Source organism: Physcomitrium patens, chromosome 16 (assembly GCF_059467195.1).
Source record: "Physcomitrium patens ecotype Gransden chromosome 16, ASM5946719v1, whole genome shotgun sequence".
NCBI lineage: Eukaryota > Viridiplantae > Streptophyta > Bryopsida > Funariales > Funariaceae > Physcomitrium > Physcomitrium patens.
Genome location: NC_143425.1, coordinates 4,256,870 through 4,282,720, shown reverse-complemented (window position 1 = coordinate 4,282,720; position 25,851 = coordinate 4,256,870). Strand labels below are relative to the sequence as shown.

General features: G+C 41.1%; 5 protein-coding genes and 1 pseudogene across 8 annotated transcripts; 4 read left to right on the top strand and 2 right to left on the bottom strand.

Moving 5' to 3' along the window:
* Positions 1-672: 672 nt before the first annotated feature.
* On the bottom strand, positions 673-3,152 carry LOC112293085 (uncharacterized). The gene is made up of 6 exons (XM_024542154.3): positions 2,760-3,152; positions 2,413-2,636; positions 2,157-2,269; positions 1,639-1,795; positions 1,241-1,462; positions 673-1,144 (listed from the first exon to the last, which is right to left on the bottom strand). The coding sequence occupies exons 1-6, from the start codon at positions 3,031-3,033 to the stop codon at positions 1,091-1,093; spliced, it is 1,044 nt and encodes a 347-aa protein (XP_024397922.1). The 5' UTR covers positions 3,034-3,152; the 3' UTR covers positions 673-1,090.
* Positions 3,153-4,560: 1,408 nt separating this feature from the next.
* Positions 4,561-7,361, bottom strand: LOC112293086 (uncharacterized). Of its 2 annotated transcripts, none has more exons than XM_024542156.3 (5): positions 5,987-7,361; positions 5,684-5,812; positions 5,336-5,482; positions 5,005-5,136; positions 4,561-4,909 (listed from the first exon to the last, which is right to left on the bottom strand). In XM_024542156.3, exons 1-5 carry the CDS (start codon positions 6,209-6,211, stop codon positions 4,799-4,801), a joined length of 744 nt encoding a protein of 247 aa, XP_024397924.1. In that variant the 5' UTR covers positions 6,212-7,361; the 3' UTR covers positions 4,561-4,798. The 2 variants fall into 2 exon arrangements, with proteins under 2 accessions (XP_024397924.1, XP_024397923.1); XM_024542155.3 differs by having other exon boundaries at positions 5,684-5,824; positions 5,987-7,350.
* Positions 7,362-8,377: 1,016 nt separating this feature from the next.
* LOC112293255 (BURP domain-containing protein 16) lies at positions 8,378-10,707 on the top strand. Its single transcript, XM_024542473.2, has 5 exons — positions 8,378-8,560; positions 8,761-8,829; positions 8,975-9,432; positions 9,548-9,765; positions 9,898-10,707. Exons 1-5 carry the CDS (start codon positions 8,393-8,395, stop codon positions 10,200-10,202), a joined length of 1,218 nt encoding a protein of 405 aa, XP_024398241.1. The 5' UTR covers positions 8,378-8,392; the 3' UTR covers positions 10,203-10,707.
* A 4,129-nt stretch (positions 10,708-14,836) lies between these two features.
* LOC112293674 (E3 ubiquitin-protein ligase COP1) lies at positions 14,837-20,359 on the top strand. 2 transcript variants are annotated; one of them, XM_024543373.3, is made up of 13 exons: positions 14,837-15,677; positions 15,774-15,817; positions 16,082-16,159; positions 16,297-16,452; positions 16,721-17,107; positions 17,312-17,484; positions 17,814-17,879; positions 18,079-18,157; positions 18,321-18,476; positions 18,696-18,899; positions 19,095-19,274; positions 19,428-19,538; positions 19,785-20,359. In XM_024543373.3, the coding sequence occupies exons 3-13, from the start codon at positions 16,085-16,087 to the stop codon at positions 19,950-19,952; spliced, it is 1,755 nt and encodes a 584-aa protein (XP_024399141.1). In that variant the 5' UTR covers positions 14,837-15,677; positions 15,774-15,817; positions 16,082-16,084; the 3' UTR covers positions 19,953-20,359. The 2 variants fall into 2 exon arrangements, with proteins under 2 accessions (XP_024399141.1, XP_024399140.1); XM_024543372.3 differs by lacking the exon at positions 15,774-15,817.
* Positions 20,360-24,175: 3,816 nt separating this feature from the next.
* LOC112293812 (pectinesterase QRT1-like) lies at positions 24,176-25,851 on the top strand. Its single transcript, XM_090256735.1, has 2 exons — positions 24,176-24,279; positions 24,374-25,851. The coding sequence occupies exon 2, from the start codon at positions 24,400-24,402 to the stop codon at positions 24,985-24,987; it is 588 nt and encodes a 195-aa protein (XP_090112861.1). The 5' UTR covers positions 24,176-24,279; positions 24,374-24,399; the 3' UTR covers positions 24,988-25,851.
* On the top strand, positions 25,180-25,851 carry LOC149987601 (putative pectinesterase 53 pseudogene; annotated as a pseudogene). The gene has a single exon (XR_016506934.1). The product of XR_016506934.1 is annotated as a putative pectinesterase 53 pseudogene (transcript).

Sequence of the window (25,851 nt, the reverse complement as noted above, 5' to 3'; positions counted from 1 at the left end):
CCACCTTAATAATGTTGGCTAGTTGAAGCTTTCAAATTGCAACATTGTTGGTGTTGTCAAGGACTATTCTTGATGTTGTGAAGTACCACCACCCTTGGTGTTGTCTTCTGAACCCATTACTATTTTTGTATATACATACTATACATACTTTAAAAACATATGAGAAAGTATCTGCTAGTTCATTTTGAGCTGGAATTGAATTTCATTCAAATGTCCTCAAGGTAGATTAACATTACAAACCTTGGCACTCTCTTTGTTAATGCCAAAAGATAGTTATAAGAAATGAACGACTTTAGTGTAATGTAATCAAAGATATATACATTTATTTCTAACAAGCATATTACCTGTATAATAATAAAAATAATAATTACAAAGAAAAACCTTCTATTCTTCAAGATTTACGTATTGAATGAACAAGCTCCTACAAGCATTTTCAATACCATCCATTTTTTTCTTAATTTGTCTTTTATAATTCTTGAAGTCCTTCCATCATAACATACTACATCATATTCCACTGTTTCATTTCAATATAGTCAATCTTCTTCATGTCTCCACTCCCACTACATTAAATTAACCAATGTGTCAAAACATCAAATCATGCCCTTGATGCAACCCCTATGAACAATAAATCCAAAAAGTTCCAATTCACAAAACATCAAAACCAACAACAAAATCATTAAAAAGTGTATATTTGGATGCTTAGTGGAATGAGCAAAGGCAATCATCCAGACCCATACAAATGACTTGCCAAAAACAGGGTCCCCACCTCAATCAATCTCAACCCTAAACCTGCCGAAACCCTAAAAAAACTGAGACCGCAGACCTAGTCATAACACTGGGTGGGCAGCCCGCCAGGGGACCTTTCGCCGACAGGGCTCTTTTTATGATACAAGCTTGCAGAAACCGAATCATGGACCAGAGAGAAAGATCGACATAAATTGGGTGCCTGCAACTCCAAATGAAACAACAGCACTCCATGATTCTCAACGTTGGAGGGCCAGTCATTAACTTGGAGAATCGTCTAGTTCACGGTTTTCTACACGGATCTGGCACTTGCGGTATAGACTGGAACCAGCTAAGGTTTTGAGGTTCAGTGGACAGTGCCGTTGCGTGGGTTAGATTGGTCACGGTACTGAGCAAGATCCTGCAGTAGATCACATCGACATGGTGTGAGGGTGGTGGAATAATCTAGATGATGAAACGGAGAAGATGAGTTCTTAGCATCGAAGGGTTAGCTGACCTGTGTCAACGCGTAGACACCCTGAACTGTTGGTCCCACTGGACTTCCTCGCCGGAGGAATTTTGAGTCTTGCAAAGTGTAGAGCATGGGAATGCCGGTTGAGAGCTCGAGCTCGATCACTTCCTTGGATGTGAGCTTGTCTAAGTACATGATGATGGCGCGCAAGGAATTGCCGTGCGCTGCGATCATTATGTTCTTCCCAGATTCCAGCTCTGGGACCACCTGCTCACACAGCATCACCCATCGGTGGGGTTTAGGAAACCGTGCTATAAGTCTAACAAAGGTAACGTCAGGGGAATGTTTAGAGGTGAAGGGTAGTTGCTAAAAACTGCAGTGGAGAGTGAGAGATCAGCTCTAGAGTTTTTGAAGAGATGGAGAATGTTTTGGATTTATCTTACGTTGTCCACGAAGTACTTGACGGCGCGCTCTGCACACATCTCGAGGCTCTCCCCATTGGGTGGAGGGATATCATAGCTTCGGCGCCACTCTTTGACTTTCTCAGTGCCGAATTTCTCAGCTGTTTCTGCCTTGTTCAATCCTTGTAATTCACCGTACCTGCATGCGAGGAAAGAGCGTGTATGGCTTACTTTATATGTTCAAGGCAAGGCTTTGAAAAAAATTGCAATTCGTTTTGTTGGGTTGGCAGTGGCAGAAGGAATGCCAGCAGATTGGGCTTACCACGCCTACATTGAATCGTGATCAGAAGAATATCAACAGGATGTATTCGTAAGAATCATACAACTAGTTTGAGAAGGATACCAGTACAATCAACAGGGTCTCTACGAAAACTGTGAATACTCCCAAATCGCATTACGGTGTTTGCTCAAGGTTTGTGGAGGTTTTTGCATAACTTCACATAATGGCGATGGAAGTGGGTGGAGAAGTAAAGGTGAATGAATCGAAGAGGTGGACTTACATGCGCTCATTAAGCTGCCATGCGGTGACCACGGGGATGACATCGTCTGTATCGCTGTATATTCTACTCCACGCTTCTGCCCTCTCACTTTCGTTGTGAAGAATCACTGGCACCTGAAAGATATGAACTCCGAATTAATTCACAGGCATGACACCAAACTGAACACATTCACTCCCACGGCGTTGTAATGCCAAGCATACACATGCGAATCATTGAAAGGGCCACAAAAGGCACGGACAACATTAAGATGTCTCACCTTCTGGCGATGGTGCTGCGTCATGGCGAGCATAGCAGTCATCTGAGCCCGAATCAGCGCAGAGGTGAAGATCATATCCACGGGGAGCTCGCTAATGCACTTGCCTGCTTCGATCGCTTCTTCCACGCCCTTCTGAGACAGAGGGACGTCCACACATCCCGTGAAGAGATTCTTCGAGTTCCATAGCGATTCTCCATGGCGAATGAGAATCAGTGCCGACTCCCCTGCAACCAACACAAACAGCCAAGTGCTCAAACACATTGTCTAGTAGCTAAGCTGCAGCTGCGTTTCCAACAAACCAATACCTACACTAAGGCGGAGATAACAAAGAGGGAATCGAAACCCACTATTGCCGCTTGGAGTCGCAATACCATCAGCAATGATAGTTTCGGCAGATTGTTGCACAGCAGAAGAGGTGATTCTTCGCCGCTCACGCACAACTCGCATCGACGACGACGACAACAGCCGCTTATGAATCGAACACAAGGCTCCCGACGACTTGAGACTAACCCCGGCATTGCGGCAGCTACGCCACTGAACAGGGTGAAGTGAACACACACCCTCCGCACGCAACACGGAAGCCGCAGAGGAGGCAGGGCACACAGACGAAGCAACCGCCATGGTTCAACGTCCCCGAACACTTCGAGGAGTCCGCCAAGCACGAAACGGAAACAGAGATGAACAATGTCAATGGATTCGCAGGAACCGGCAATGGACTCAGGCACGCAACTGAAAGGATTCTCTTTCGGTATGGGGAGCATGTGAGGATCTCGTTGGCCTTTAGCTTGAAGTTGCATCTGTTTTTCCAGGCACGAGTTGCCCTGCAGGAATACCGGCTGCCGCGACCTTTTGGTGAGACTCCATGGGTCCATCCTATTCCATTCCTTTTACGCCATTTCTTTCTAATTTCCTGCTTATTTATTCAAGTTTCCTGTTTTTCCCTTCCATCACTGAAATGCCTGGAATTTGGAAAAGCAGAGCGGATTGGGGCCAGAATAGAAAAGAGCTCTGGTATCTTTATCTTTGTCTCCCTCAAGTCTTGAATGATGGCTGGGTTGGGGTCATCCTCTGTGAGCTGCAACGAGTGGTCGAGGTCGTGCTTTCCCACTGCTTCGAATTTTGTTGGGGAGATCGTCACTAATTGGGCGACAAAGGAATGGGAATTGTTCAGCTTGAACCACCTTTTCCCTTAAAAGAATCAGTCGGATGAACTGTTGTCCCGTTATTTCTTAATCGCTAGTACTTTATCGATGATTACTGGTGTTTCGAGAACCGGGGGTGTCTTGAGTGAAGCTCTGGAGGTTGGCAGCGCTAGATCTGGTGGCCCACAATCGCCACCTGGGACCCACCATCTTTCCATCCTCTGATGGGTATGAAGCGTCGGCGTTTGAAATTGGATCCCAAGTTGCGACCTCGGTTGTGTGGAGCCGGATAACGTCCCAGCGATTAGGGTTCACGCGCGTCGGGACAGATCCTTACAGAATTCCCTGATTTGGAATTGGGTTCCTCAGCGTCGGTACGAATCAAAGCATGCAAATTGGCCTCTAGTTACTTAACAGGGTTTCTTCGTCTTCTTCTTCTTCTTCTTCTTCTTCTGTTTTGTTTTGTTAGCGAGAGTTGAACATCACAGTATGCTGGACATCTTAGCTATGGCTGGAAAGGTCACCACAATTTTTTTTCCATAAACGTAGCTACCTCATCGGGCAGATCGCTTGTTGAGCCGAATTGTTTCAGAAGAGAATCGATCTTTAGTATCAAAAGCAATGTCTCTCGAGCATGAAACTGTTGGCTTCCTTTCTGAGCGGCTTTTTGGGTTGTTAACAAGAGCTCCAGACTATGGCCCTCTGTTCTTTGAATATCAAATGTACATGGATTGAAACGAATTTCCTACGACTTTCTTGAGGGCAGATCAAAGACTTGTACTCATCTCGTGGAGAAGTAGGGTTTCGACCGGCTTTCGATTCGTGGACTTCATATTTGTTGCACGAATTGTGATCTACCACCACAGTTACAGAGCGGGTTATGCGATGTCGACAGCCCATTAGGCATTGTCCTTTGAACTCAAACAGTCTTGCGTTAGAAACCTGCTCATGAAGTGATATTCAACCAGCCCAGGCGGTTAACGAACGCAAAACCGACCAAGATATGAAGACACAAATCCTTCACTGATTTCTCTTATTTCGAATCATCTTGCCCATCCCCAAATGGATCATTGTTGTAAGCCAAGACTTCAAGCCTGGCAAGAGATAATTCTATGCAGAGGCATTGCACCGCATTACATTGTCATCGATTTCGGAGCCTTTGTCAAAAACCTCTTGCAGCTCTTTGAACACTCCAAGTAAAGTAACCTTGGAAGATGTAATTGAACAATTGAGATCAACACAAACTACAGCAGATTGGACATGACCTTCAAGTCTAATTCGAGCTTTTTTGCGCGACTATCGTTCGCATCAATCTTCTGCTCTACATTCTGCAACTGTTGCTGAGTGTCTTGAACCTGAACGAAAGGATCTCAACGATTAGTTATGAATCCAGAGGCGAAATGGTACTGTGTAATACTTATCGGAGAGATGCGATGCAGGAGAGAATAACCTCTCTTTCCATAGCTCGGAGCGTGTTCTCCAGCTCCCGGATGCGTGCATCGCGCGACCCAACAGTTACACTAAGGGTAGAATCGGTTAATTCTAGCTTTCGTTGCACTTCCAATATCTCCATTTCTCGACTCTGGTTATCATCACATGTTGATATCTTAACCACACACGCACAGGAATGCTAATATAGTTGAGAATGCGATATTGGCTCTCTGGAGGACCTGCAGCTTGTGCCATTTCATGCAGGCAAAATATGATTATGATGGTTTTCGTTGTGTGCTTAGAAACACGGTAACACAGTTGTGAAAATCTCTTGGTCCTGCCTTTCTTACCAGGCAAGTGCTCTCAAGATTTGCAAACTGCTTGTCACGATCTTGCAGCAGCTTGCGCAATGATCCCGCAATTTCGAAAGCGCTTTCGAGCATCTCCTGAGATTCACCAGGCATTCCCTCCAGCCTCTCTGCTGTATTTATCAGTGCCTGCATGCATTTCTCAAGCTTCAGCTGCACGTAGGATTGGATTATTTGCTGCAATCTGAAAGTATGAGCTCATGCTGTCGCAGAACCTAATCCGGTAGCCTCATGCTCAATGCAATCGACAGCGCGAGTTATGGTTGGGTACACTATTTCCTGATAGCTTATGGATCAGCCCTAAGAGTACAGGTGACGAAAGCCATCCACCTGCTTGTAGGAGTCAATCTGTTTCGTTTTCTCAGCGAGTTGAGCGCGATGTTCGTGCAGAACTCGCATCAAATTTTGCATCTCCAGAGTGCTGTTGACATCTCCTTCGGTGGCTTCAGTATTCTCTCTCTGAAGGTTTTCCTGCAGAGGGGTTATTTTTCCGTTTGATTTTGAGCATACATCGTAGGGACTGGTAAGGTTTCTTAGCTTACTGATGCTCGCATGACACTTCTCGGCAAATTCTCGAGGAGGGGACACACAGGTCACGCGCATACGCTACCTCTCAACAACGCACCCCATTACCTGCAGTCTTTCGATTTCTAATTCAAGCTCCTGCGCGCGACGATGCTGGAGTTGAATCTCATCAACCATCGACTTCTCGAGAGTGGCACCATCTTCGAGAGCACGCTGAAGATGCTCCTTCTGTTTGTCCTTGCTCACTATGGTATTCTTCAGGTCCGCAATCTCCGACGACATTTTGTCTACGCACTCACCGAGCTGAAGCTTCTCCACGTCCAAACTCACCATCCCAACCCCTCCACTGTGAACCACCTATACAACGAAGCGCAGTTCCACAACATCAGAAACATGAGCTGGGCCGCACCACCATCCAACCCTCTGCGCAGTGCACCCGAATGTCCACATTCTTCACCCCAATCTGTCCCATGTGCTGGATTGGAATCAGCTCGCAAGCCTGCCTTGGCATCTGCCGTGTTAGTCACACAGCGATACGACTACACCCAAATCCACCCTCTGCCACGGCGCGTAGAAGCTTCGAGGTCCACCACCTCCGCATGCACACATCATTGGCAGCATTGCGTGCGACGAATTACGGGCACCCTGCAGAGTAGCTTTTGGTGGATCCAAGGCAACAAGATTTCCAGCTGCCAAACGTCCGAAACGAAAGCTTGAGGATGGGCGAGGCGTCGGCAAGCGCTGATCCGTCGCGCTGCCATGGCTCGGATTCAACCTGGGCACCTGCTTCGCAAGACAAAGGCAGTTATAACTGACTCAGATTGCGTGTCGTCACTCTCGCGGCTCGATTGATCATCGAGACACGACGAAAGCCGTCGTCCACGATCACGCGCAAGCGACGTGAAGGCTCTCGCGGGGCGTCGCGGCGGTGACGCCCCGTCAAGTCCGAGTGGTTATATCGTCTACTATGAATCTTAGGTTTACTGTATTCTAATAATAATAACAATAATAATAATCATAATAATAATAAATGACGGATTGAGGATGTTTAAGGTTTAGGGTTTTCAGTTTTCCACAAAAATTAAATAATTATTAATCAATCAATAGAGCCCTTGGATGTGAAGTTTGAGCTTTGGTTTAAGTTTATTTATTTAATTATTTATGTTTCTCTTTTTCTTTTATTTTTTCTTTTTGAAAAGATACTCTAGATCTTTGGAGAATAAATTTTGGTGTTAAAAAAAAAAATACAGCACCAACTGTTTTTGAGAATATAATTGTTCTTTTTAACAAGCTGAGTGATTGAAATTATGTTAAAGATAAAAAAAAAAAAAAATTAGTATACACAAAATTGCATTTAACTGAGGCTGGTATTTACTAAAAAAATGTATTGTTTTTAGTGCAAGTGGATTGATCATAGAATTTGGAATTTTCAAATGTTAGTATGGATTGATTGTAAATATGATGATTGTGCCGAGACATAAATAGGCTGGAAAACAATATGAAAAAAAAGAAAAAGAAAAAGAAAAAAGAATCTAAACTAAGTCTATGTTTCATTTTTCTTTAATTTGGATTAGACATTAATGTTGATATATATGTATATATAACTATAAAACATCAACTATGTCTGTAAAACTATGTCTATAAAACATCAACTTAAATTATTATTATACTTAGATAAATTAATCAATTAGTTCTCTAACAATTGATAGTAATAAAATTTAATATCTGCCAATAATTTTATTGTTTTTAATGCAACTTGAATTTTGATGCAGCAGCTAGCATATGCAATAATAAAATCAAGACTTTATATTCACTAAAAATAAAATTTCTGTGATACCTTATTCATTCTACACTCATCACACATGTAAAAATAAAAAATAAGGAAGTATTTAAAATTGGAATCAAAGTTGATTTTGAAGTTATATTTACAATTACACTGCAAGCCATAGCTTCTAACTTTCAAAGCCTACAAGTTAGTTCCTGTGATATCAAGTATAGACACATTGCTTCTATTTAAGGTTTCAACACAGTACCATCACATTTTGAAACCCAATCACATCTAAAAGTGCCACAACACTACTATTCACCATCTCGAATGGGTCCATATGCTCTTACAAATAAACTAAAATGCTATTCTAAATATACGAGAAATAACACAAGAACCCATAAATTTGTCATATCATCAACAATTCAAAGAAAGTACTCATTTTGAAGCTCATGTAACAAGAAAAAAAAATATATGATGCAATGTTCACCCAAAAGGGATGGAAATCGTCCATAAATAGGATGAAAAATAGTTTCATCCAAATGATGGGGGGGGGTAAAGGGTGCATGGGTGAGGGACACATGACAAAGGAGGGGATATGATGAAACATGCCAATGGTGGAGCTTGTGAGGGAAGAGTGATCTACTCCCCCTTCCCCCCAAGTACCATGCTCCCCATATTCAGTTGCTTATTCATCCATCCATCCATCCATCCTCAATATCGCATGTCGATCTTTCATCCACCCATTGATGGATGAACAATATGCATTCATCCACATGTGCTTGTCCCCACCCTGTCTTCTATTTAATCCCCTTCCTTGCCTCGTCGCTGCGGTGCGCGCTGCTGCGGGGGTTCATGGTTTTGTGTCCCAGCTGAATCGACCGACGTCTTCCGGCTTTGATTTGCTTGGTTCGCAAGTATGAGTTTATTGGAATTCTCTTCGGACCTTCAGAATTGTGGAACTCAATTGTGGGTTACGGGAGAATGTCCTGCACCGTGATCTGTGTCGATTCAATGCAGCATTGTCTGAATTTTTCTAGAGTTGCGTCGGTATTGTGTTTGTGCACACAAAGATAATGTGAGAGGGATGTGGGGGATTTTTTTTTTTCTGATGCAGATTCCAGTTTCCCCTTCGGACATTGCGATGGCTTGCAGCTTCGACTTCGTTGTACTTCTCGTCCTCGTGGTACTGACTTCCTCCAAAATGATCAGCGGGAATTATCTGTTTTATTATTATGTTTGTTTATTTATTTTTCGATCGCTTGATTGTTTTAAGTGGATGTACGTGGGACTGGGTTTCTGAGTTGAATGTTGTTGCACTGAATTTGCAGGTGTTGGGAAGAGTGCTGGAGGTCGAGGGCCGCCCAAGTGGTACATGGGGCTGGATTGCTGACAGCAATGAGGACAGTGGCCTCCAGCGCCTGACTGTTCCACAGTCGTTGCTTGGCAGTATCGCGTCTCCTTTGAACGCAGAGGAGACTAACAAGTACTTGAACCAGCTCAACGACCACACTCTGCGCCACCACGGCCAGGACGACGATTTCTGCAAGGTTGCGAGACTCGAATGCAATTCCGACGTAGAAATCGTGGGAATGTCCCGCATCAATCCCGTCGACCAGGAGTCTTTTGAGCATAACCGTGATTCAACGGACATCATGCTTGGAAACCAATTCAACCACAACGACATCAATAAGGGCAACGAAATCGTGTTGCCTGAGAATCTCCATGACTCACACCCTATTGTGCCGTTCCTGCCTCAGTCCCTTTCTGAGAAATTGCCCTTCTCCAGGTACTCCACCATTTTGTCGATGAATTCCAACAAGCTGAAACTCTTTCGGGTTTAGAATTTTCCAGTTTGAGGTGATCACTAGTCATGACAATTCAATGCTCCGTTTCCGACGCAGTGGCAAGATGCCGGAGCTTTTGGACACTCTCAACATCCACCGCGGCTCCAACATGGCGATGATGATGTACCGCACTGTGAGCCAGTGTGAAGCTCGGGATCAGAGCAAGGAAAGTCGAAAGTGCGTGACCTCGTTGGAGGACATGCAGAACTTCGTCAGTTCAAGACTGCCTCAAGACAAGCATATCACCGCTCTTGAGCGATCCAGCTCCATCTCAGGTGATTCCATTGCACCTCCTATATGATAACCTTCAACTTCGGACATGCAGCAAGGTGTTCATTGTAATGGCGTTATTTCATGTAGTTGAAAGAACGTGGGTATTCGAACTCAGTAGTCTGGAGGCATTTCAGGTGCCGTCAGGTCCCACTCAAAGGATAGCTGGAAGGTGCTCGATACCAAGCTTCACGAAACAGCCGTGATCTGCCGCAAGAGCGTGTTCGCCTACGCCGTCTTCGAGTGCCAAGACACCAGCACGAGCAACATGCACATCTATAGCGTCGAGATGCAAGGTCACGACGGATCCCGCAGAAGCGAAGTAGCCTCATGCTCAAAGAACTTCGCCACGACTAGCGTGGATGCCACGGCACACAAGAGGACCGAGGGACAATCCTGCCTCTGGGTCACCGATGCCTTGATCTGGGCACCGACGAACTAGACTGCTTGCTGGTTCGATTAACCTGGTCGAACACGACTGAACACAAACATTGTCCAAAAAATCATAAAATGTAATAAGAGGGGATTCTCAACACATCAAGAACTTCGCTACTCTAGAGCTGGCACCCGCAATATCGAGGTTGAGGACGATAAAAAAAACAAAGGAAGTGGGGATTTGATTGAGGATATTTCGGAGGCGTTCCGTAGTCGTCTCCGAGAGACGAAACGTGGCTCCCTGTGGTGTTGATAGCTGGTGTTGGATTGTATAGATGAGATGATTTGTCTGGGGGGCAGAAAGGATATGATGATCTCGTCCTCTTCTCTCCTCTCAAGTTGGATTTAATAAGACTGCTGCTGCGGTTGCAAGAGCAACTCCAGCTGCAAGTGCTACTCTTCATCATTTCCATGGTTTGGTTTACCTACGGTAACCGTTCCCTCTAAATCAATGCTGGTGGGGCAGATCGCAGGAGGCAAAATAATAAAAGAAAGGAATGTGTTTAACCGGAGACTATTTACACTATATGTTTTCCATTCTGAAATGCTCACCGAACTTGTCTAAAACCGGATTTGAGATCGTATCTGCTCATTTCGTTCAGAAAGTCTATGGCATGGTCATTTTACCATTAAATTCTCGCAAGATATGATCAACATAACTGTCGATGAGCACATGTCTGAATTCCAAATATTGCCTACCTTCATCACAGCTTCATCCCACAAATCGTAAGATCTCCGTTGCAAGAATGAAATTACGAACGCCTGCAGAATCCAGAGCGTGCATCCCATAATTCTGTTTGTGAACGCAGCCACCAACATGGATAGATCCTCTATCAACTGACAATTGCAACACCGTTGGAACGTCAGTTTCGTATAACAGATTTTAACAAGTGTTAGTCATTCTGAGGCATATTGAGAAGAAAGAAGAAAATGGGTTGTGCACATTCCCTCTGGCATTTGTTGGTGGGTCGATTAGTTGTTCCTTTCAGATATTGCGAAGCTTGGAAACTATTATTTTCTATATCTTTAATTACAAATTGGTTTCTAGCATATGTAATCTTCAATCTTCTATACTCAAGGTCATTTTTTTTAATGTTGGCTTTTAATATAGAGCATATTGTTTTGTGTAAATCAAAATGCTTAATTTCAAGCAATTTAGGCAACAATATTCAACCCATGCTTTCTTTATATAAAACCAATACAAAAGTATTTGGTACTTTACTTGTTTTCTACCAATTTTTTTATTTTTCCAATACAAATGGCTCTCATTAAAGCCTTATACTATGTATTACTTTTTTTTCCACTAGTATTGTATTTGATCAAATTGTATCCATGTTTTAAATGTAGTATACATTATGAGATATAATATTATTTTCTCTTGACCACTAAACTTGCTACTAGTACATAATATCAAAAAATTTAGCATCTCCAAGCTCACTACATTAGAGTATATATCAGCATACAAATAGCATATTTTATTGGTTGGTCTTAAATATCAAGTCTATGATTCATGCTGACTTTGGCATAATATCTTTTGCTATTTCAAGCATATCTTTTATTTATATTACTAATACAATTGGTTTTTTTCTTTGCTATTAGATTCTCTAAATCATAAGCATGGTATTATTAATTATTAATTATATTTATTTTTTTATTAATTTAGAGACCATTTTTCTTATAAATTTATAATTATCTTTATTTTATCATTTTTATTTGAAGATAATATGCTAAATTTGATGCTTTTTTTGGATTTAAAAGAAAACAAAATATTTGTTGCTCTTGTAATAGAGCTTTATGTTTAAAAACATACTAGCATATTTTAGAATTTGATATTATTAAAATTATCCAACATCTCAATAAAATTATCAATTTTACTGTGATAAACATGTAAAAAATAACAATCATTTCTTGATCTAAGGTCATGGCTATCAACGCTTGCTCTGATATGAATTTTGATATCTTATTGTCATGGACATACCTATTTATTCCAATAATTATCTACATTATTAGATAGAAGTAAGTAAAAGTAGATTAATTTTATGATATCTTTTAGAATAGCTTCCTAGAAGCTTTAAAGATGTTGCTTTGACTTTACACGAGTTTGTAGTTAATTGATAGGCTAAAAACTTTGTCAACAAGTTATCCATGTATTATATGTTATCATGTGGTTACATGACTTTACAATGAAAAATAAAAATATGGATGTTATTATAGAAAAGCATAGCAAAAAAATGTAGCAGAAAAATAAGGATAAATAATAAAAATGTAGTAAAAGATTTAGTCTTAATGCTGCCTTTTTATAGAAGGAACTTCTATTTACTTTGTAAAGGCATAAATGAGCTAAATCAAAGTAAATGAGATAAAAAATAATATAGGCATATGTAGGAGGGAGTTAAGAATAGATTTTAGCAAAATTTACATGAATAAGCCAAGAATTGATACACAAAGAGGACTAGTTGTCATCTTGGATCAAAATCAAATTCTTAGGCATAAAACCACACATTTACAGTGATTCCAAGGTTATTTGGAAGATGAGTGAATTGGATGTGAGAGAAAACTTGAGGAGATATTTTTAGACATTGGTTTTATATCAACCAACTCAATATTGAGTTTTTGAGGGATTTTCAAAATTAATAATATTCTCAATTGGTTTAGATTTTTGGAAAATAAAAATATGTTTACAAATTTGAAGGTTTCTTGAGTTTTGTGGTGTTTGTACAAATGAATTTTAAACAACGTGTTGGTATTCTAGTTGTAAATATATGTAAAATTTTTGAAAACAATCAAATGGTTAGATTGAAGTGTATAAAGGTTTTTGCAAGTTGAAGTCTCTGAAATTAGAGTTTGAGGGATTAGTGAGTATTTCTAAGATCTGCAGCAATTAATCAATTGGATTGAAGTGATTTTTTTTTTTTTTTTTTTTTTTATTTTTGGTAGATACTAGACTTGATTTCCAACATTTTATGTGAAATTTGGGAGCAATTCAACTATTCAAGAAGGAACTATTGGTGCTAGAAGTTTAGAATTGAGATTTGAATAGGAGGCCACCTAACACTTAATTGGATTATCTTGCTTTTCTCTCAATTGGTAAGTGTGATTGATCTCACCTTTCTTGTGCTTATTTCTAACTAAGACATTAAAAAGTGTGCAAAATTTGAGTTGACATCAATGGTTTGATTATAGTTATTGAATAAAAATTAAAACAATATAAATTACATCAATGCTCTACAACAAATGTTTGCATTAAATATTGTAGAATGGAAAATATAGAAGATTTTACAATATAAATATAGGACTCTCTGAGCATGATAGTCATGGAGAGAAAGGAACCCATGATAGCATACTTATGTGCATAAATGCCAAGTTATATAAAGCTTTAGGTACTCACTTACAATCAATTTGCATTCTATGGTTTGCCAAATCTGGTTAAGCTTCTCCTCAATCTGCTTTTTGGTTGTTGATGATTCAACCTCACAATCAAAATATTGCAGAAACCTCCAATTACTTTGCCTACTTCAAGTTCACAAGGCAATTTTGCAAGGTAAATTTCTTTGAGTGTTATCAAAAAATTTCATCAATGCATTTTCTTCTGGCATCATGAAATTATTTACTGAGGCTGCTCCATCTATTGAAATAGTACTTGATAATTGATGGTGATGTATCTTAAACTATGTTTAGAAAACTTGGTAATATTGTTAAATCACCAGTAGCAATAAGCTACCAAAAAATAAGAACATATGTAATCTTTGATGTGTTCTAATTGTGTGAAATACACAATTCAAAACAGATTTTTATTTTTCTAGTAATTTTATAAGGGCTTTAAGCAACAATAAAATTTGAACGGAAAGAAGCTCAAATGCAATAACGGCTTCAGTTAATATAGGGTCAAAAACACATACCAAACATCTGCACCAAGTTTTTAAAACTTGAACATCAGAAAAAATCACTTACTTTAACAATTCAAGGACCACCACAGACACAATCAAAAGATGAACACAACCAACACATCAAAATGTGTACAAAACCCCCCTAATTTACAACACACCAGATGTGTCTTAAAAAAAACTGTTTCAAACTACGAAGCCTCTCACATGAATAATTCATCAGCGCTGGGCTAGAACAACAAGTGTAGGCAGAAGACCCAAATTTCATGTTAAAGGAAATGCCTTTTAAAAAATAAATAAAATTCATACACTGAGGACCAACAAGGCAGTCAGGAGGGGAGAATGAACGAAGGATGTAGGGAAACACCCAAATGGATGAAGAAGCAAATGAAAATGGATGAATGTCTGGATGTGTACGTGGATGAATAATGCCGACGTGGACCATGGTGATGTGGCAGAAGCAGCATCACAAAAGGCGGGGCGACCGCGGGGCCACTTTCTATCGCAGGTAAAGATCTGGCCCAGCGCTGGCGCTGCTGCTCCTGCGTCGTCTGCGTCGCCCCGATCGCGCATTCCATTCCATGGTGCCCACTCACTGCCTCTCCTTCGTAAAGCTCACACCACCATTGCTTACAACTCTACCATTGCTGGACAGACAATCCATCCCCTGTATCTGGTCCCAATTCCGCCAATTCTCCCCCTCTCGTGTGTCTGTATTCTCTTGTACCTTACTGCTGGAGCCTTATTTGCAGACTTCTTCATCAGCTCCTGAGGCTTGGACCTTGTTGCTGTGGGTGGAATTGGAGCGGTAGTTGTCGCACAGGGTAGGCAACGCGCGTGGGTTGCGGTTGGAATTTCGTGTTGGGTGGAATAGTGGTTCGTTTTGGACTTGGGGTGTGTCCCATGGAGTCACTTGGCGCAGAGTTTTTGTTTTGTCGATTGCTGTGGAGTATGTGGGCAGGTGGATATTGAGGATTTTAGAGTTGTTTGGAGCAGGGGCGCATGAGAATTTGGGTTTAAGATCCGCACCGCTGTATAGTGGGTGCGTGTGATTATGTGGAGGCACACTCCGAACTCTGATTTCAGCCTCTTGAATTTCCAAGTGGGACGGTTGCTGTTTCCAGTTTGAGGCGGCCTTCGTTACGTACTGAACACTACTTTTTAAGGCGTTCGCAGCTTAGCAGGGTTTGGGGGATTGGTGTTTCGAGAGAAAGGGAGAGAGAGAGAGAGAGAGAGAGAGTTTGGAAAACGGTATGTGACGTTGTTGGCGAATTTCGTAAGGAGAAGAAGCTATGGCAGCGTCAATCCGGGTTAGTGTCCCTTATACAGTGGGTTTTGTGAAGGAGGAGCCGCAAACCAGAGTTCGGCCCTCTCATGATCATGACTGTGAATCTGCCGATATTGCAAGGAGTGATGTGGACAAAGATTTTCTGTGTCCGATTTGTTTTCAGCCAATGGAAGACGCGTTTCTTACTAGCTGCGGGCACAGTTTTTGTTACTCGTGTATCACAACTCATTTGAACAACAGAAATAACTGCCCTAACTGCGCTCGATACCTCACAGCGGATCGGCTCATACCCAACTTCCTCGTAACGAAGGTGAGTGCCACATTTGAAGATCCATGTGAGGCGTTGCGATAATTCAAAGCAATGTAGATCTCCAAAACTGAGTGAGTCTCTCAATGAAATGCGCAGGAGTATAGCAGCCTTGGAAATGTTGCACCGCGTCGCAATCACATGTATATTCACCTGCTAATAGCATCCAACTAACATGTGTAATGGCAAGAGAAATCATCTTTCAATGTTTCTACGGACATCTAAACTCACAGATGTCTGCTCTTTCCGATTGATATAAGGTCGCTTGTAGCACCTTAGTAAAGCCTTTGGCAGACGAATGCTCTATACAATTATGTCCGTATTGATCAAATCAGACTGAATAGGTTACATTTCATCAACTTGTACATTAGCGACTTCTAATATAGTACATTGCACGTTGTTTACAGCTGATGAGGAAATTGACATCCTTCCATTGCTCCGGCAAAATTTCTCCTGCAGAACATTTGCGATTTGTACTCCAACAGGTGACTTGCTGGATTCAGACTGCTTATTATATCATTACCTGTTGTTGTTGTAATTGTTCCTTGATAATGCGTGCCAATGGTTTATTGTTACTTCTATTATTTTCCAACGCTTTAACCTCGATTGACCCACTTTGCAGGGGGCTGATTTACCTATGAAAGATATAGACTCACTGTTGCATTTGCTAAGTGAGCGAAAGCGCCGAGTTGAGCAAGATGAGGCCGAATCTAATATGGAGGTTCTACTCGATTTTCTTCACCTATCATGTCAACTAAAGCAGGAAGAGCTGGCGGAGGTTAGATTGCGATTCAATGTCCACATGCTGAGTCGATCATAGTTTGACGTTTAATGTGTTGTTGGGGGGCTGAAGGTATTAGTGGTATTTTTACTTTTAATCGGAAGGGGCAATTCTTCCTTCGTGTTACTTTAACATATTATTGAAATCATGCTATGCAGAGAGTATTTTTGCGAAGTTTTCACTTTGGCTTGCTGGAGGTTTGCCTCTGAATAATATTGCATGGCGATATTAAACTAACACCATGTGAACTTCCATCTTCAAACAGTTGCAGGGTGATCTTCAGTATCTCAAAGAAGACATAGCTACTGTCGAGAGTCGACGGCAGGAGTTGCTGAGAGCAAAAAAGAAGTTTGCTAAACGATCTCGCTTAACTGCGGATTTGTCATCCCCCACTTTAGATACTCACTCAGGATGTGACCAGGGAATCAATGAAGGTGCTATTTCTGTTTGGCGAGGTGGGCAGGGTGGTGCACTTGCCCCTCTACGTGAACATAAATTGAAGGGAGGGAATTCGATACGAACCTCGGCATTTGCTATGGCCATAAAGGATGATGGCAAGAATGGGAATTATTTTGCAAACTCTTTCTCAGATCCACATTCTGAGTCGGTAGGTGTTCCCAAAATAAACAAGAGACAACGAGTGCTGGCACAGGTACACATGTTCAGCCACAAGTGCACTCAATGAAACCTGTAGTTTGGTCTCGTCCTCAGTCTCCAGCATCTGGTCCCTTCAAGCTTGACGAATGCAGGATTGTTTCAGACACATGCGGTTTGGACTGTTTCCTAGGCGAGAAGTGGTTTTATAAATTTTTCATAAGGGTTGATCTGAATTTCGGGAAATGGGCTAATAATGTAGTTTGAGGATTTACAAGAAGCTTATCTGATGCGGAGGAGAAAAGTGGCACGGAATCAAAGACACAGACAGATGCAGAAGCAGGAATCTATGAAGGAAGCATCCAAGCTGTCAGAAAGCTATCAGGATGGGTTAGAAGATTTTGAATCTATACTTTTAGCATTTACACGATACAGGTACTAGTCGAAATTCTACAGTTTCCATTATCTATGTATGTTATTCCTATCTGATTACTCCTTTTATTCAGTTAAAGGTTTTGTTTGTTGTTTTCGGTTTTGTTTGGTTTGTTTTTGCTTTTGCTTTGCTACTTACGCGCATTAGTTCTTTTTTCTGTTCGTAAGGTTCTTGCTTGCTACAAAAAAAATCGATTTCAAAGATATCAATATTATCGCGTAATTCTTGCTCATACTTATTATTATGTTTTTCTAGTTGTTGATTTTACTCGCCATTCATCATCACCTACTCCTCACTTAATCTAATACCCTGTTGCTATGTGAATGGACAGCCGTCTCCGTGTTGTTACTGAGCTTCACCATGGAGATCTGTTCCACAGTTCTAATATTGTTTCAAGGTGCCATATCTTGAAGCCAAGCCTCTTGTTCTTTGGTGCTGTTTTTGAACTCCTTGTTTCGTAGTAGGTTAAGCTCATGACCTCGTAATATTTCCTACATTGGGGGTTTTTCGTTTTGTAACGGTCGAGTTTCTCGTGTTAATTGGTAATGTGTTACTCTCGTTACTGATATTGTAACATATCCCTTCACATTTTGAAGCATTGAATTTGATCGCGATGACGAGTTCTTTGCGACGGCGGGCGTATCACGGCGTATCAAAGTTTTTGATTTTTCAAGGGTATTGCTTATTTCTTTTTAGAAATATTAGCAGTACATGCTTTGATGCGTAGCATCTATCATCTTGCCGTGGATGTTGTATTTTCGTGGCATCGAACATTTTGCGATTCTTATGTACTGCCTGACACTCAATCTACGACTAATATAATTCTGGAATGAAACAGGTTGTAAATGATGTCGCAGACGTCCATTGTCCAGTAGTGGAGATTCCCACACGGTCCAAATTGAGCTGCTTGAGTTGGAACAAGTGTGAAAAATCTCTTATTGCCAGTAGCGATTACGAAGGAATCGTTACATTGTGGGATGTTAATACAAGACAGGTAAGACAAAGACTTGATCTGTCTGACAAGTATGATGATGTTCAACTAGAACAAGTTGCTCTGTTTTGTACGATTCTTCGTCTTTAATTTGGAGTTCTGACTTCTTACCCTGCATGATCAATGCATTAAACTTCTGCCGTAGAGTCCTATCCTAGTCGCTTTCATGTTCAGGTTATCTAATGTTCCATTTTCGCATACCGACCGATTTTTGTCTTGCAGAGTGTTATGGAATATGAGGAGCATGAGCGGCGTGCTTGGAGTGTCGACTTCTCCCGTACAGAACCATCCATGCTGGTTTCTGGAAGTGACGATGGAAAAGTTAAGGTGTGGTGCACAAGGCAAGAGACTAGCGCCCTTAGTCTGGATATGAGGGCCAACATCTGCTGTGTAAAGTACAACCCTGGTTCCAGTAACCACATTGCGGTAAGACCAGTTTCGTGTCTCTTCTTTCTTAAATTAATATTTCTACCCATGCTATGCCAACCAATCATCGTGTGCTTCTACATCAGAGATCATTGGCTTGAGAATTGCAACGAACTCAAGTGGAATTCACTGTTCTTTAAGATGTAAGAAATGTTCTCAAGATGATTCTAATTTTCTCGGTCGGAATCTCAACAGGTTGGTTCCGCTGACCATCATATACACTACTTTGATTTGCGTAATGCGAGAATTCCTCTTTACGTATTTAAGGGACACCGGAAGGCTGTATCTTATGTGAAGTTCATATCACCTACTGAGCTGGCTTCAGCATCCACAGATAGCACTCTTCGACTTTGGGATGTCCAGAAAGACTGTTTGGTATGTCGGGCTGCTCTGATATGTGCCTCAACCCCGTACTTTTGATTATTCTTGTTTGTTATCAAGCATGTATGAAAATTTCTGATGTGGAAGATGATTACTTTCTTCTGCTTTCGGTTCCACACCTGGTGACATGGTTTTTGTCCGATGCAGACCCGAACTCTGAGAGGACACACGAATGAGAAGAACTTTGTGGGACTGACTGTCAACAGTGAATATGTTGCTTGCGGTAGTGAATCGAACGAGGTCTTTGTGTATCATAAGGTATTGGCTGGCCCTCCGAACTTATCTCATGCATTTGTCTGCTTAACACTTCCAACATTATTCATCAATTCAGTCACCTGACTCTTTCAGGGCTTATGTGTCGTTCTCTCCCCACAATAATCCCTTGAATTCATATACTTGCGCAGAACATCTACGTGACGTTCTTGTCATATACTTCCGTGCCAGTCATTATACCCTGCTGTTCTGGTTACATGAGTTCTAAAACTTGTTGGTGCATCTTGGCAGGCAATGTCGAAACCAGCTGCTTGGCATAGATTTGGGTCGCAGAACCCAGACGATAGTGATGACGATAGCTCGCACTTCATAAGTGCAGTGTGTTGGAAGAGTGAGAGCCCGACCATGTTAGCGGCCAACTCACAAGGCACAATTAAAGTACTCGTATTGGCTGCTTGAAAATCGACTCTCCTTCGTCTCTGGTTGACTAACAATCCTTCTTCTTTTGAATTCGCAGTTCAAAAATTGAAGTGCCAAGTCCACTTGATGAATTCTGAAAGTGTTGTTAGTCAGTTGCTGCTAGCTTCACGCTTGAAGTGTCTGTTGGATACATGCAGGAGTGACTGTCTAGATAATGCTGTTGTTGTCAAGATCCTCTATGCAAGGTCGCATTTTTATTCTTTAAACTGTTACGTGATATGGTGATTGACTTGTGTCAGTGTGTTAAAGATGTCCAAGTCGCCCAGATGAACCCACTTAGATTAGATTTCGGTGAACAAATTTTGTACATTAAAGAGCCTCCAACAATATAGTGGGCATCAATAATTGGCCTATACTTTGAATGTATGTTTTGTGTTAACCAATAATCAACATCTTATATAGAGTCAATATTTGGTAGTTTCTGACACAGATCAGAGACCATGTGGAGAAGAATCTTTAGATGTGTTGAGAGTTTTTCAACATTCTTCTGCACATCCAAGTACTAACAAATGATATGAGTACAGAATGTGCTTTTGTTTTTATTCAAACTGATATCTGCATTTTAATTGGTCCTCCTCTTGATTGCTCTATGATAAGTGTGTGATGGCTATCTTGTGAGAAATATATATATGGCTCATCATTTCACATTAAAACTAAATTTGTGACTTCTAAATTCACACAGCAGTGAAAAAAGACTTAGTTGTGTATGTGTGTATGATTATACATATATATATATATATATATATATAGTGTGCTCTCCTCAATAATCCCCCAAAACTAATAATATCTGGAAATCAACTCCATTTAATCAACAATCTTTGACTTATAATAATTAACTGATTTTCACTGATTTTTATCAATCAAGAGAAGTGAAGTTTCATGAATGGCATATCACAAGAAACCAACCCTACAATAATAAACAACTATGTCATGAATCTCAAATTCTTTTCTTTAACATACTCTACTGTAAGCCATTTATTTAGTATCTTGTGGAGAGTATGAATTTTTGTAATATGAGGGATTTCAAAATATTGAATCACAAATGCAAAAGCAATCAAATGGGAGGATTATTTGGGAAAGAGGGTGAGCACATACTATGGATTGTAATGCACCAATAATGAGGTTTCAAACATGGCCTTTTTGGGTGATATTTAATCTATGATACAACCTTGAAGTATTCTATGATATTTTGAAATGTCTCTTGATACTTCACCAAATCATCTACCTTGCAAGGTAGGTGATTTTGAAATGATCATATCAAAAGAGAGGCAGGTCAAATATCAAAAACTGCTTCACTTGCCTCAAATCTCTCCTCTCTTTGACTCCATATGAAGGGAATAATAAAGTTTGAATCAGGGGGTAATATCAAGGGTTAATAAAGTTTGAATTGTGATATTTTGGATTTGATATTTCAAGTGATCCTAAAAATATCATGTGTTAAATTCCAATTATTTGGTTTTGCAAAAGTGCCATGTTTGAAACTCCCTATTCAAACAAAAGAGATGCTTAATGGCATATTTTGTGAATCCGCAAGAGGCACATTTAGTATAGATACATCTACCACCAATTTTTATGGTTTACAAAATGACAACAAACTACACTTGAAAAGATGTCAACTTGTGTACAACATTTACACTAGGTAGCACCATAATTCTTTTTGTGCTCTACTTGTTATTGAAGAAAATATAGTTGTACATTTATTTTTGAATAATGTATATGTATGTATGTATGTCTATATATATATATATATATATTCTTTGTTGTGGTGTACCATTATTCTTCCTCTTGTTTTGCTTATCCTAACAAGTATATAAATACAGGGATTTGACTTTAATATATGATTTAATATCTCAAACAACAAATAACACCAAATTTAACAGTTAGTAATAACTTTTTGATGTGCATTTTAAAAAAATGAAATATTTTGAATTTAGCAGAAATATTTTATTCCAAATTAGTAATAAAAGAAAAAAAAAATACATGTATGATTATAAAATCATCTTTAGTTCCTTTGGTTTTTATATATTTTTTGACTTATGATGTATAAGTGTAAACTACGACTATTCATTAATTAAAAATAAATTACTTCTACTGTTCAATCATCAGATTGTTATAATTCATTTGAATTTTATTATTTATTAATTATTATTTGAATATTTTTGAAGAAAGAACCACACCTTCAATTTTTTTTAGCGTTTTAGATAATCATTTTATAATCTGTTGAAAATGTAGCTTAGATCTTTATACTATTGGGATAGTAATTCAATTTTATAATTCATTCAATTAATGGCCGAATAAATTTGATTGTAATCTGATGTCGTCTTGTATTGTAACTTCAACAAAAATCTCTTTTTTAATGTATGCTTTGAAATAAATTGTTTTGAGGAGTTAGAAGCAAACATATCAAAATATAGTTGTAGTTGTTCAAATATGACAATTAATTTGGTTTTTGAGGATTCTTCTTCTTTAAGAGAAAGCAAATTTCATAACTAAAATTTTACTGATTCAAAGTCTTTTTTTGGAAAGCTCTTGTTTGGCATTACAATAATACAAAGAATATTTTGGAATGTGCATCTTCTAATGATGGATTTGAAATATGAGATTTAAAAAAATATTATCCAAAAAGTGTTAGAAAAAAAATCCAAAAAAGATGGGAAATATATAAGAAATATTTTTTTAAAATAAGATAACAGAAAGAAAGAAAGACAACTGTGCTTTGAACAAAACAAGCAGAGAGCCATCACACATGGGCTTAAAATAGACAATAGATGGGTCAGTTCAGCAAATTTGTAAAAAACTCATGTTCGTTCAAAGCCTCCACCGAATGAAAATTTGTGGTAATTTTACACCACACACACGAAGCTTAACGAAACCCACAAAGCCAGGCTTCACCGACATCGAAGAATCACGAGAGACAGCAGATGGGGGATCACCTAGATTCATCGCCGAAACAAAATTCCTCATTTCGAAAGGGCGATTCGAAGATCTCATAACACCAACCCGACCCACTGAAGCACAGAGCTGTCTTCATTCCCATCGATTGTTGGAACGTGGATTGCTATCAGAAAACGTCGAACTGAACGAGAGGTTTTCGTAGGGAGAAGCATTCGGCGAGAGCCCCGTTGCTGCGGTTTGCTCGGAAAGCATGTTTGTTCTTTTCCATGGAGAGTTGGTCTCTGACGAAGCTAGCGCGCACATTGTTGGTTGCTAACCTCTTCGTTGCAATCGATATTTGAGTTTCAGGACTGTGGTTGACGATAAAGAGCCTGTTGGTTTACAAAATTCTTAGGGTGAGGTCTGTTTGTTACTTGAACTTTGGAGGTCTTTGAGCATGTGGAGGAGGGAGAGGGGAAATGACTGGAATGCATCGGATGGGGTGCGACGGATGCCAGTCTTTGGTTACAAAACCGCATGAAGCGTTTCGAATTGAGGGCTGAAACAATTACAGACTCTGTGGATTCATCAGCTAAATTCGGCGGACCATGCAAAACTTGCTTTGCGCACTCTGATTGTGAGGGAGGTAGACTATCTAGAGAGATCAAGTGCCAGCCAACCAGTTCTTCCACAGTGACATCTAGGTTTCATGGAGTAAAAGCACTCGCAGCCGATGCGATTGTATCGGTTCATGCTTTCATAGGCCCAGTCGAACACGAATGCGTTGGCTGAAACTAGGGTGGGAACCCTTACACTAAATCAGGTCATTTTATTATAAACTCCGCCGACTCCAGACTCATACTTCAATGCACTTCAGACGAGGACAATCTAGTGAAAATTCTTAACAACAGCTCGCTGCGATTAGCCAATGCTTCAAGCACTCTTTACAGTGACAAGGACAAAAGATGCGGTAAGTATGAGGGCTTCGTGTAACCGCATTCATCGTAAACTTTCGAGGGGTGAAATTTATGGCTTCAGGCGTGCTTTACAACACAGGTATTGGAATTGCAATCAAGTGTGCATTTCCAAAGACTACCATCTATGGCTTCCTCCAGACAAACACCGCGCCGAGGAAGTCGCTTTTGAATTGAAGGTTGCATTGGTGTAATGTTAGGCCCCACCACTTGCCCAAATTGACAAGGATATGTGCACTGAAGTGGCTTTCGATATCACGCGAGTTCGATGGAGCCGATCCTCACGCGCATTGCATTCATGGCGTGTCTCACTTTAAAAGCCCTTGCTGTTCTTGATTGAAACTGTCCATTGACCGACAGCTCCCTCAGTACTGATGGCCGCTCAGTCAGCACCACTCCTCACCAGCAGTGCTTACTGCAGATATAATCCTGCAGAATTGCATTACTCAGCAGAGTCGGTATGAATACCAGGTCTATTCGTAGTTTGAATATCTAATGGATAGACGCATTGTGTATTTAGTCACTGTACTTAACTTCTGTCTAGTTTTGCAGGTTTGTGACATTGTTTCTCGAACACAATGGCTGCCCTTCGCGTTCGAGAAGTTGGTCTGATTTCACTCCTGGTAGTAGTCGCCGTATCGTTTGTACTTGCATCAGTTGCAGCTCAAGGTAGCGATGAAAAAGCCATTGCATTCACCGCTCTATCACGACAACCAGCCCAGGAAGGCAACGAGGCCGAGTGGAACTCCTATGTGGAGAGAGTTGTATCTCGAGACATAATAAAACGCAAGCAGATGCAGACCCAAGAATTGCTCGGTGCTATGGGAGTTGATGACACCATGGGCGTAGCAGCTGCGGTTCCTAAAGGCAGGACCATCATCGTGGACAAGCAAGGCAAAGGCCATTTCAGGAAGGTTCAGGACGCCATCGACTCAATCAAGGAGGGCAACAAGAAGCGAATCACTATTATCATCAGGGCCGGTACCTACGTTGAGAAATGTAGGATTCCGAAGACGAAGCCATTCATCACACTTCTCGGCTCAGGAACGAAGACCGTGTTGGTGTGGAGCGACACCGCCGGGAAGGCAGGAGGGACCGCGTTGAGTGCTTCATTTGCAGTGGAATCTGAGGGTTTCATCGCCAAAGACGTCACATTTGTGAACTAAGCCCCTGCTCCTCCCGGCGGCTCTGTGGGAAAGCAAGCAGTGGCCTTGCGAATCCAAGGAGACAAGGGTGCGTTTTACAGGTGCAGGTTTTTCGGAGCTCAAGACACTCTTTACGACAAGCAAGGGCGACACTACTTCCGGAACTGCTTCATACAGGGCTCCATCGACTGGATCTTCGGCAACGCCCAGTCGATGTACCACTGCTGCACAATTAAGTCCATCGCCAAGAGAAACAGCGGTTCCATCACCGCACAGAAGCGGTCCTCAAAGAACTCGCCCACTGGATTCTCCTTCGTGAGGTGTAAGATCTTTGGAACTGGGTCCATCTACTTAGGACGTGCTTGGGGCACTCACTCCCGCGTGGTGTTCATCAAATGTCACATGGCGAAGATGATTCTGCCCATCGGATGGCAAGACTGGAATGACCCTGCGAGGCAGAAGACGGTGTTCTACGCCGAGTACTCGTGCACGGGGCCTGGCGCTAATAGGGAGGGCCGTGTCAAGTGGTCTAAGCTTCTGTCTGCCAAACAAGCTGCGCCGTTCTACTCTTACCGCTTTATTGACGGGCACAAGTGGCTCAACAAGACCTGAGCCCAGAAGTCCATGACGAAGCTGCAGCGTGGATAGTTCCGCAGCAGTAGGCGTGATACTCAACCCAGCAGCATTATGATTCTTTTCTAGCCGCGCTAGACTATTCTTTTCAGTATTAGCACTGCCCACATTGGCGAGATAGATGAATACACCTTGGTTCATTTTCCTCGAAATGGATTTGAGTAGCGGTTTCGAGAACATGTGTTTATGCATGTCGTGGGTTAAGCCACGTTTCTCCCTGCCGATCAATTCAAGTGTTGTCCGTCTGCACAA